Raw genomic sequence first — 12,589 nt, 5'->3', positions numbered from 1 at the left:
TGTGTGTGTGTGTGTGTGTGTGTGTGTGTGTATCATCTACTATCTTTTGTTTTGTTTTTGTTTTTTGAGACAGGCTCTCATATAGCTTGCCTTACCCTCCTGATCTTCCTGCCTCCACCTCCCAGATTCCAGGACGGCAGACAGGAGACATCACAAGGCTTTCATTCGCCAACTTGATTCCTCTTACTGACACGTACTCCATCACAGGTTTTTCCAGTAGACAAGCTGTTTTATACATAGATCCATCCCCAGGGCTCGCACTGTGTCGGGTACTTGATGAATGATAGAATATAAAAGATGAGAGTAGGAAAGACGATTCTGAAGATCGCCTCCCTGGAGCATGTTAAGAAGGGCTTCAGAGTGCTCTCTCTTTCTTGGATTTTGCCTACATGCCAATCCTGTTTCTGTTTGTTTCATTATTTGGAAAAAAGAGTTGGTAAAGGCAAGTACTGATTTTAATACAGTCTTAGAGTAGAAGGGGGGAGAGAGGCTCTGAAACAAACTTGGACTCATGCTGTCTCACCAGTGCCTCAGAACAGGAATCAGTGTTTATCCTGGTAAGAAAGGGATGTCTTGTTACATCCTTTGTTTATTTAAGTATGTGAAGCTCATATTTTCAGAATCCCGCTGCACACTTTTTTTTGGCCCAGTGATATTTAGAAGAAAACCACGCACAGATTTGACCCCCATATTTGGCTCTTGTGGTTCGTTTTTTCGTCGCTTATGAAATTTGGGAGTTAAATATTTTATTGACCTACTTTGTTCTTTTAGATTTCTCAACAATTTGAACTTAAATTTATATGAAAATATTTTCTTTTGGAAAACAAATCAGACATGTTCCTTTTGAAATTAATATTGGTTTAAAGTATTTAGTTGGCAGAACTCAGCTAAGCTACAAAACATTTGAACTTTTTGTTCATGGTTTTCCTTAAGTTAAGAGGACTGTGATGGAGAAAATTGATCTTAAGATGCTTTGGAGAGATTCTTGAAATAGTTTATTACTTTGTCTTCCAGCAAAAACTGACATAATCTTCTGGTCTTTTATTGAAGCTACTTTGGAGAAGTCCCAGCAGCCAGTGTCTGTCATCTTTGTAACTGACAGTTAGTAGCTGTCACATAGTGAAAGCCAAATAAATACATCCTTAGTTAAGTAGTCCACAGGCCTCATGTTCTAATCCTCTTGCATGCTTTCCTTTTTCAGGAAGCTACTTCCAAGCTTAAAAGCTAAGAAGCCTCGGGAACTTGTGCTGGTGATTGGAACAGGCATTAGTGCCGCAGTTGCACCACAGGTTCCAGCCCTGAAATCCTGGAAAGGGTTAATTCAGGCCTTACTGGATGCTGCTATTGATTTTGACCTTCTAGAAGATGAAGAGAGCAAAAAGTTTCAGAAATGTCTCCATGAAGATAAGAACCTTGTCCATGTTGCCCATGACCTTATTCAGAAACTTTCTCCTGTGAGTAGTCTCCTGAAATCATGATTAATGTGCTCAGTCTAGTGGGAATATTCTTTATGACTTGAATATTTATAGCATTTTGACTTTTTTAGAAGATACCTATTTATGGATCCTGTTCAGGGTAATTATCTTGACCCTGTTTTACATTTTGTGTGATATATTGAAAACTTTATGTGTATAAAAACAGGACTACTGGGTTTGGAGAGACGGCTCGGCACTTAAGAGCGCTGGCTACTTTTGCAGAAGACCCGGGTTCAATTCCCAGCACCCACATGATGGACAACAACCATCCTAGGGGCAGCTAACTCCAGTTCCAGGGGAATCTGACACCCTGTTCTGATCTTTGGGTGCTCTTCTGATGACACAGGTGCACTTGCATGCATGTAGGCAATACACTCATACACATAAAATATAAATAATATAAACAAAAAACAATGGCTGACACATTTTTGCTGTATTTGAATTGACCTTTTTTTATGGCTTACTACTATAAAAGGTGTAATTCCTGACATCTTTGACTTTAAGAGAATATTAGAAAGATTTAAGTTGGGGTTACATTTTGTTTTAGAGGTTGGTTGGTTGGTTGGTTGGCTTTTGGAAAGCATCTTGCTGTGCATCCCAGGCTGGCCATGCTTAGCCTCCGCAGTGCTGGGATTATAGGCATGTGTCACTTGCCCAGCTGGAGAGAATTCTCATCTCATGGATAAAATGAAACCAATTATTTTGTTCTTTTTAGAGTCAGTAACTCAAAATAGTTGGATAAAAACTTCATTGTCTTGCTTATCATAAAAATTTCCTTAAAAATCAGGTTTCACGTGTGCTGGCAGAGCTCTGTTCTGGGAATAGTGGTATGTGCTTGTATTACAGCACTCCACTGAGGGAGGAGAATTAAGAATTCCATGCCAGCCTGAGCTGCTTAACAGGGCCATGTCTCAAAAAAATCCAAAACAGGGCAGTGAGTGTAGCTCAGTTTGTAGAGTACTTTCCTAGTATGTTTAAGGATGAGAGCCCTGGATTTGGTCCCCAGTACACCCTATCACCAGAAAATTAAAACATGCTTTGGCTACTTAGCCATTAATTTATTTCCAAATATATCTTACGCAAACCTGATTTGGTTAGTACCTTCCTTTTTTCCCCCTGTTCTTCCCTTCCCTCCCCTATTCTCTTTTTCTGATAGTCTCCTAAAACCCAGGATGGCCTAAAGCTCACTGTGTAGCTCAAGATGAACTTGAATGTGTGATCCTCCTGCCTCCACCTACCAAGTGCCAGGATTGCAAGGATGTGCCACCATACCTGTTTTTATGTGTTGCCTGAATAGAACCATAAACCTGTACCATAGCCCACATGCTCCAAGTTTTAATAAATTTAAATGCACCTTAAAAGAAGTAAAAGTTTTACTCCTTACAAGTCAGCTATCAGAGAGTGTGATGGCACATGCCTTGTAAATAAAAATTTAAAAAGCATGCCTATGTAACATGAATGTACATAGCACCATTATTCATAGTAGCCTAAAAATGAAAACAAACCAGATGTCCATCAGCTCATGGGTAGATAAATAAAATGTGGTCTATTCATACAATAATGTTCAGTCTAAAAAGGAATAAAATCCTAGTACATGCTACGATATGGGTGAACATTGAAAACACTGTGCTAAGTGAGTAAGTCAAGTAGACACAAGGGACATGTATTATGTTATCCACTCATATCACAAGACCAGAATAAGCAAGTCTGTAGACAAAGATTAGTAGTTTCTAGGGCTTGGAGAAGAGGAGAATGCATAGTGGTTTGAACAATGTTTCCTTTTAGGGTAGTAAAAAGTTCTGAAATTATATAATGGTGATTGCACCTTATAGATATATTGAAAATCAGAGAATTGTATACTTTCAAAGTGAGTTTTATGGTAATGTAAATTACAACAAAAATCAGGATGTATGCAAACATTTAAATTGAAGGTATAATTGAATTTTAGATTTTTTCTTAAATTTTAAAATTCTTTCCAAACTGCTTTAAAAAAATAGAAGGTAACAGCTTCAATTCATTTTATAAGGCAGGTATTGTCTGAATAACCAAAACCAGATAAAAGGCATCATAAGTGAAACACATAAGTACTTTCTGTACAGTCTGGAGAATGATCTGTGATTGCCATATTTTTTGGTTTGGAATGAGTGAGTAATAAATATCAAAAGACAGGGAAGAAAGACAACATTATCATCAAATTAGGTACTCCAAACATCCAACAGAAAATGACTGGGGAAGTCACCTCAAGGTCACAGTTGAGCTTTCTCTCCATGGGTGAGCTTCCCATGGGTGAACGTCCAGCTTCTCTTTTCCACTGCAGACTTTTGTATCATGGGATAAATAATAGTAACCTCTGTTGGAAGTGGTTTACCTTCTGGCTGTTCTCAAGGCACAGTGTTTTTGCTCTTCGTTGTTTTACTGATCTCTTCCCTCCCTATCACAGAGTTAGGGGGACAAGCCCATCCCCAGACTTTGGAGGACATTTTGAGATAAACGTGTTTGGGCCCAAAATGGGGGGTGGGGGAACCTCCCACTTCCAGAACCAACTTCTCAGTAAGTTCAAACAACACCGTTTACCAATATACATTATACCTCTGAATATCTCTTGTGAATATTGACACAAAGGTCTTCAACAAAGACAAGCATGATGGTGTGTGCCTTTAATCCCAGCACTTGGCAGGTGGATCTATTTGAGCTCAAGACCAGTCTGGTCTATATTCGGAGTTCCAGGCCACTCAGGGCTATATAATGAGACCGTCTCTAAAAAAAAAAAAAAAGATCTTCAGTAAGATACAGCTAAACTGAATACAGTATTATATAAAAAGAATTAGATACCATGAGTAAGTTCCTAGGAATACAAAGTTTATTAACATATGAATGTCAGTATAATGTACAAAGAATGTATGCATATGCATCTAGTAAGAAGCTAGATGTGTATATAAGAAACATAATGAGGTATCTATGAATGAAATTATGTGATATTTCAGTTTTGGCTCTGAAAAATTCAGTGAAGTTTGGAAGAAGGCATGACACCTGGGAGACTAGGTCATGTGTCATAATTGTTGAAATTGTGTGATAGGTACTTGGGGGTGTGTCGTGCTCATTTGTTTATTTATTTGCTTATTTATTATAGTGCTGTTGATTCAACCCAGAGCCTCTCACATGTTAGGCAGGTGCTCTATTTCTTTTTACTTTTGTGTGTTTAGAAAAATGTTCCTAACAACAACAACATAAAAAAAATAGTCAAATCAACCAATAGTAATAGAGCAGAGTTAATTTTCATATAATAGGGAAGTAACATTGTGAATTCAAGACAGAGAACTTGGCTGTCAGAATTAGCAAGACCTTGCAGTTTAAATGCACTGGAACCCTGGGCAGGTCAGCTGACTCTCAGCTTTTGCTATTGCATGATAGACCTGCAATCAGGATTGGGGTCATAGCACTGTGGCAAAGCATGGTTGTGTGGTTGGATCCCCAGCACCAAAGGAGGATAAACAAACAACTTGTGATATTACTTCATGGGGGTTGGGGACAAATAAATGGCACTAGTAACAGTTGAATGATTGAGCTGGAGTTGAGCTAGCCACCTTTCTTCATCAAACACCAATTTTACTTGAAAGAATGAAACTAATACACAGAGTAAATGCAGTAGAAATGTTATAACCGTGGAGGAAAGGATCAGATGTTTATTTGGTTTCTGTTTTCACTCCATGTGAGACTGGAAAGAGGAGTTAGAGGGTAGAAGGAAATGAAGCAGCGTGGGGTTCACTTCACTATTTTAAGAAATGCGAAAAAAATCCTTAGAAGTTGTGTGGGAATCTGGCATTTCCTTTTGACTTTTCAACCTCCCTGTTTATATTTTCATTCCTTTGTCTTTGTTTAGAGAGGTCACTGGTGGGAAATTTAGTTCTAGGGTTACCTGCTCTGAGAGAGAAACTTGGATTTCCAATCTGAGGAAATCAGTGCAGTGACAGAAGCATCTTTCCAAGCCCAGTGTGGTGGTGCACACCTGTAATCCCAGCATTCGAAAGGCTAGAATCACAGGTCAAATGCTAGCCCATGCTACGTAGTGAGACTGTATCTCAAAAACAAAGACCTCATTCTTCTTTATGTTGCTATATAAGATTTAATAACTCACAGAACTATGATGAAAAGATATTTAGCTAAAATAAGTGACTCAAGGAATTTTTAAGTTTTAGCCTTTTGCATTTCTTTTCTTTTTGGTCGTTTTGAAACAAGAGTCTCCCTAGGGCCCCAGCTGGCCTGGAACTCACTATGTAGACCAGGCTGTCTTTCCACTCAGAGATCCGCCTGCCTCTGCCTCTGGAGTGCTGGGACCACCATGCCTGCTTTCTTCTTCTTTTTTTTTTTTTCTTTCTTCCTTTTCTTAGAAAGAAAAAACAGGCTGGACAGATTGCTCAGTGGTTAAAAGCACTGGCTGCTCTTGCAGATGACCCGGGTTCAGTTCCAGCACCCACACAGTGGCTAACCACTGCCTGTAACTCTAGTTCCAGGAGATCCAATGCCCTTTTCTGGCCTCCTCGGGCATAACATGCATGGTTGGACTTATATACATGCAGGCAAAACACATATACACATAAAATAAAGTTACCTAATTAGCTTTACAAAAATATTTTATTTTTATGTGTGTTACTGTATTGCCTGCATGCATGCAAGTGCACTCGTGTCATGCAATAACTTAAAAAATATTATTTGGGGGCTGGAGAGATGACTCAGCGGTTAAGAGCACTAACTACTCTTGCAGAGGACCCAGGTTTGAGTCCCAGCACCCACATGGTGGCTCCAAACCATCCTTAACTCCAGTTCCAGGGGAATCCAAAGCCCTCTTCTGACCTCGGCAGCATTGCACGACATGGGTGCACTCACATACATGCAGGCAGTACACTCATACACATAAAATAAAAATAAAATATTTTTAAAAATTTATTATTTTTATATGTATGAATGTATTGCCTGCATATGTGTAAATATACCCATATCATGCAGTGCCCTTGGAGTTAGAAGGCAGTGTCAGATTCCTTTGGAAATGGAATTAGGAATGATTGTTAGCTGCTGTGTGAGTGCTAGAAATTGAACCAAGGTCCTTTGCAAGAGCAGTAGATGCTCTTAACTGCTGAGCCATCTCTCCAGTCACAATAATTAACTTTAAAAAAATATATTTTACTTATTATTTTTATTTTATGTGTATGAGTGTATGTGAGTGAACCCGTGTTGTGCAGTGCTGCAGAAGTCAGAAGAGGGCTTTAGATTATACATTTTTTTTCTTTTTGAGACAGGGTCTCTGTGTAGCCCTAGCTGGCCTGGAACTCACTATGTAGACCAGGCTGGCCTTGAACTCACTCACAGAGATCCGCCTGCCTCTGCCTCCCAAGTGCTGGGATTAAAGGCATGCGCCACCATGCATCGCTGGATTATATTTTTTAAAGAAAGAAAAAAACATATTCTTCATCCATGACTACCTTATTGTCTACCTAGGCCTATGTTCATAATGAAAAAGCTGGTGTTGGAATATAGTATGATTGTATGTACGCATCAGTCAAGTACAAGATGAAGCACTTCTTAATAGGAAGTCACTATTATTTACTGAATTTGAAACTTAATTTTCTTTTTAAAAATAAGTATTGGTGTACACGTTGCAAAAGTTAAAAGGATGTAGATGTTTATATATCAAGACATCTTGCTCCTGTCCATGCGTATCTTTTTTTTTTTTGGTCTTTTGAGACAGGGTCTCCCTGTAGCCCCAGCTGGCCTGGAACTTATTATGTAGACCTGGCTGGCCTTGAACTCACAGAGATACACCTGCCTTTGCCTTCCAAGTGCTGGGACTAAAGGTGTGTGCCCAACTCGTCCATGTGTATCTTATCTCCACTTCCCAAGTCCACCTGCTATAAGTCACCATTCATATATTTTTTGTCTGTCTTTCCAGTTTTACAAATGTAAGCAAAACTGTATTTCCCTTTCCCTTACTGTCTCATCTCCCAAATCAAAAGATAAAAGACTATTCTTTCACCTGTAGTATCAGGGAGATTTTTCCATACTACTCCATGTACAGTGTGCCAGTCAGCATTCTGTCACTATAGCAAAATATCTAACCAGCTTATAAAAACAAAAGAGGTTTTGCAGGTGGTTCCACTCTATGATGATTACCCACATTACTTTGGGCTTAGGGTAAAGCAGTATACCATGACAGAAGCATGTGGTAGAACAAAAATGCTTACTTCAGCAGGGTATGGTGTCACCCACCCTTAGTCCCAGCACGTGATAGGCAGAGGCAGGCAGATCTCTCAGAGTTCCAGGCCAGCCTGCTCTACATAACAAGTTCTAGGCCAGCAGGGCTACATAGTGAGACCCTGTCTCAAAAAGAAAAATAAATAAATGATCACTTTTCAAGCCAGGGAATAAAAGCTAGAGGAAAGGGCCAGGATCCCACAGTCACTTTGCAGGATATACTCCCATGATCTAAAGACCTCCCATTTCTACAATTCTTAATTGATTTCTACAATTTTTTTAATTATTTTTATTTTATGTGTATGTGTGTATTGCCTGCATGTAGGTAACTGCACCCGTGTTGTGCAATGCCTGCGGAGGACAGAAGAGAATGTCGGATCCCCTAGAACTGGAGTTACAAAGAGTTGTTAGCTGCCATATGGGTGCTGGGATTCAAACCCAGGTCTTCTGCAAGAACAGCCAATGTTCCTAACCACTGAGCCATCTCTCCAGCCCCTGGTTCTACAATTTCTTAGTGGCTCTACCAGCATTAACACTTTTGGGTCTTTGGGGTTTATTCATGATCCAGATGATAGCATAGGGGCCATACCATTCTTCTATATATGGGTACTTTGTTTATTGATAAATCTTCTGCTATTGCAAATAACAGAGCAGTCATAACCTTATATATGTTATTTTATTTGTTTGCAGTTATATCTGTGGTATTCTACTCCAAGAAATGGGATTGATGCATATTAAGTTGAATAAATAGGCTTTTTAGTTTGATAAACATTAAAGGAACACCATATTTTTTTAATGACAAATCTAGTATTAGCATTTAGTAGTAGTAGACTTTTGCATGTAGTCATGAGCTATAGTTCTATAGTCACTATAGTTGATACTCTTCACTGTTTTTGATCAGATTATTCATCTCATTAAATAGTATTAGAGTCCCCTCTGACTGCCTTTGCACCATTAATGTGATATAATTATGCCATTGTGTAATGAAACTAGATAAATTTTGAAGACTATGACCTACATTCTTAGCAATATAGTTATAGGTTGCTTCATCCCTTAAGCACTAGAAAAGAGTCTTTGAAGCTGATGACAGCAGGGTACCATAAGAGCCCTGTGGTATAAGAGGTAGAGCAGCATAGAACCATGGTAGACAGAGCCCAAATCAACTATGGCTTGTTTGCAGCAGGCAGAGGTACAGTTCCAGCTCTTGTTTTCTGATTTTTCATTGTGGAACTAGTTAGGATTTGTTTGGTAAGTATGGCTCAAGAATTGATCGTTTTATAGAGGCTAGAGAGATGGCTCAGCAGTTAAAAGCAATGTCTGCTCTTGCAGAAGATCCAGGTTTGATTCCTAGCACCCCAGCACCCACATGATAGCTCACAACCATCCATCATTTCAGTTCCAGGGGAATCCAACTCCACCTTCTGACCTCCACGGGCATTGCATGACACAGGTGCTCTTACATACATGCAGGCAATATACTCATACACATAAGATAAAAATTTTTTTAATTGGTCATTTTATAAAATGCTGTGTCAAATTAGGGAAAGGGGACTGAAGAGATGACTCAGCAGTTAAGAACCATGGTTGCTTTTGCAGAGGACCAAATCCCAGCGCCCACGTGGTAGCTCACAACCCTCCATAACTCCAGTTCCAGGGAATCCAACACCCTCTTCTGGTATCCCCAGGTTTGCACAGACATGGTGCACTTACATATGTGCAAACAAAACACTCATACACATAAAACAAAAGTAAATAAATTTTTTTAAAAAGGAAAAGAACACTGAAATGTGTTGTGTGCATCTGCTTAAGTGCAGTAACTGAGGCTTGAATGGGAGCCAGGCATGGCGACTTGCACTAGCAGCTCCAGCTTCTCTGGATGATGCTCAGGCAGTGAGGATCATTTGAGTCTAGGAGTTCAAGGCCAATCTGGGCAACATAAGTAATTCTTCCTCTGAGCTTATCTAATGGAGTAACACTTTGGGGATAGACTAGGGATCAGATTTTTTTTTTTTTTTCTTTTGGTCTTTTTGAAACAGGGTCTCCCTGTAGCCCCAGCTGTTCTGGAACTCACTATGTATACCAGGCTGGCCTTGAACTCACAGAGAATCCACCTGCCTCTGTCTCCCAAGTGCTGGGATTAAAGGCATGAGCCACCATGCCCAGCTGGGATCAGATGGTTTTTACAATACATTGCGTAGTGACTTTCTAATTTCACATTCCTTTTGTCTGAAATCACTTTGTTCTTTGTTATAAAACCAACTTCTCACCTGAAGTTCGTGTTATATTTCCTCAATCCTCAGAGATATACCCATACAGTACTTAACAGTGGGATACATTCTGAGAGGTGCATTGTTGGACCTTTTTGCTGTTCTGCAAACATGTAGAGTGCACTTACACGAGCTAAGATGACTATAATATCACTGAGTGATACAGTTGTGTAGGACCATCATTGTATATGTGGTTGTCATTGACCAAAACATTGTTAGAGCAGCACATGACTGACTTACATGTATTCAGAATGAAGCTGGAATGGTTTTCCTAACTCCATAAGCAACCACACAAACTATCTAGAATCTTAAAAAGAGATGCTAAACCAGGTGCCATGGTACATACCTGTAATGCTAGAACTGGGGAGGGTGAAGATAGAAAATCATGAGTTTTAAGACCAGTGTTGACTGTACAGTGAGTTCAAAGCTAGCCTAGGCACCATACTAAGACCCTGTGGTCCCTATCTCCCCTCCAAAAAGAGAAAGGGAGGGAGAAGGAGGGAAATGATAGTAAACCACATTTGGATCTGGAGTGTTACCTTTTGTGAGAGGTCTAATTAGAGGTGAGTTGTTGTGTTTTTGACCCTAGTTGTTCTTGTATAAGAATGTCTATTTAGAGCCAGGTGTGGTGGTGCATGCCTTTTAATCCCAGCACTCAAGAGTTAGAGACAGGCAGATCCCTGTGAAATTGAAGCCAGCCTGGTTTGTGTAGCTATAGGGAGACCCTGTCTCAAAAAAGCAAACAAACCCAAGAGGTAGAAGCAGGAAGATCACTGCAAAATTGAGGCCAGCTTAGTCTACACAGTAAATTCTAGAGCAGGGATGTATAGCAAGACTGTCTCAATTTTTTTTTTTTTTAACACCTGGTTTTGTTTTTTTGACACAGGGTCTCCCTATAGCCCCAGCTGTCCTGGAACTTGCTATGTAGACCAGACTGGCCTTGAACTCACAGAGATCCACCTGCCTCTGCCTCCCGAGTACTGGGATTAATGGCTACTTATACACTTATGTGTATAAGTGTTTTGCCTGTGTGTACATAAGTGTGCCCATGCATGCAGTGCCCATGGAGATCAGAAAAGGGCATCAGATTCCCTGAACTGGAGTTACAGGTGATTGTTAACTGCCATATGGGTGATAAGAACCAAACGCAGGTCCTCTGCAAGCACAGTCAGCGCTCTTAACTGCTGAGCCATCTCTCCAACCCTCCTGTCTCAAATTCTTAAAAGGTGTACTTGGAAGACTTGGGCTTATTTTCATAAGATACAGTAATATTAATCACTTGCTTGTGTGCTAGGCATTGTGTTTAGCATGCACCATCCTGCTTTCCTTATTACAGTGAGAATGACGATGTTTTAAAAATCCCTATTTTTTCTGAATTGTTTAAAAGTCTTACTTTATGAGTATGTGTGAGTGCCTATATGTATGTATGTACACTTTTAAGCACAAAGTATTCAAAATTTTTGTTAGTTCTGCAACTGAAACAAGTTAACAAAATACCTTGAATTAATTTTTTTCTTTCAAATCTTTCCCACACCTGCAGCGTACCAGTAATGTTCGATCCACATTTTTCAAAGACTGTTTATATGAAGTATTTGATGACTTGGAGTCAAAGATGGAAGATTCTGGAAAACAACTCCTGCAGTCCATTCTCCATCTGATGGAAAATGGAGCCCTAGTATTAACTACAAATTTTGATAATCTCCTTGAACTCTATGCAGCAGACCAGGGAAAACAGCTTGAATCCCTTGACCTTTCTGATGAAAAAAAGGTAAAATGTTAAGTAGCTGTTTCTTCTTCAGGGTACTGGGCTGTGTCTTTAATCCCAGCACTTGGGAGGCAGAGGCAAGCTGATCTCTGTGAGTTTGAGGCCAGCCTGGTCTACCTAGTGAGTTCCAGGACAGCTGGAACTATAGGGAGACCCTGTCTCAAAAAAAGATCCCCCCAAAAGAAAAGCTGTTTTCTGGTTAGTATATTGGTATTTATGTAGCCGAAGTGAATTGCTTTTCACATTCTAATACCTGACAGAAGCAACATCAGGGAGGAAAGGACTTATTTGGGGTCACTGTTTAGGCTGTCACAGTGAGAGAAGCGTGGTGGAGAGGCTTCCTTCATGACTGTAGGAGCTTGCAGGAGAATTCTCATCGTGGAGGAACAAAAAGCACAGAGTGGATGGAGCAGGATCAGGACCAGGCTATAACTTCAAAGACATGCGCCTAGTAATCTACTTCCATATGTAAGCTGCACTTCCTGAAGGTTCCACAGCCTCCCAAAATAGCACCACCAGTTGGGGACCAGCCTTCAAATTTTGAGCCAGTAGGAATATTTTACATAAAAACCGTAACAATGAGAAACGAACCCTCTTTTCCCTGCTTGTACTTTTGGAGTTGGTCGGCTGGTTTTTGAGGTAAAAATCAGTATACAGTAAAAATGCAAAGGTTTTAAAAGTTTTGACTATTGACAGTTTTTCCTGGTTTTAAAAGCCGTGGTGGCACACGCCTTTAATCCCCGCACTTGGGAGGCAGAGGCAGGCGGATCTCTGAGTTCAAGGCCAGCCTGGTCTACACAGTGAGTTCCAGGACAGCTGGGGCTACAGGGAGACCC

The 12,589-nt window shown here is 40.1% G+C and overlaps 1 protein-coding gene across 2 annotated transcripts in view; it reads left to right on the top strand.

Annotated features, from left to right (window-relative positions):
• The window catches only part of Fam118b (family with sequence similarity 118 member B), a 58,471-nt gene that overhangs the window by 32,034 nt on the left and 13,848 nt on the right, over positions 1-12,589 (top strand). For both annotated transcript variants that reach the window (XM_008834703.2, XM_008834700.2), the window contains exons 3-4: positions 1,202-1,454; positions 11,529-11,756. In XM_008834703.2, the coding sequence (XP_008832925.1) occupies positions 1,202-1,454; positions 11,529-11,756 (481 nt within the window). The remainder of the gene's footprint in view (positions 1-1,201; positions 1,455-11,528; positions 11,757-12,589) is intronic.

The sequence above is a fragment of the Nannospalax galili genome, unplaced genomic scaffold (genome assembly GCF_000622305.1).
Source record: "Nannospalax galili isolate Female #2095 unplaced genomic scaffold, S.galili_v1.0 scaffold690, whole genome shotgun sequence".
NCBI classification, from domain to species: Eukaryota; Metazoa; Chordata; class Mammalia; order Rodentia; family Spalacidae; genus Nannospalax; species Nannospalax galili.
This window is presented reverse-complemented; position numbering and strand designations above follow the sequence as displayed.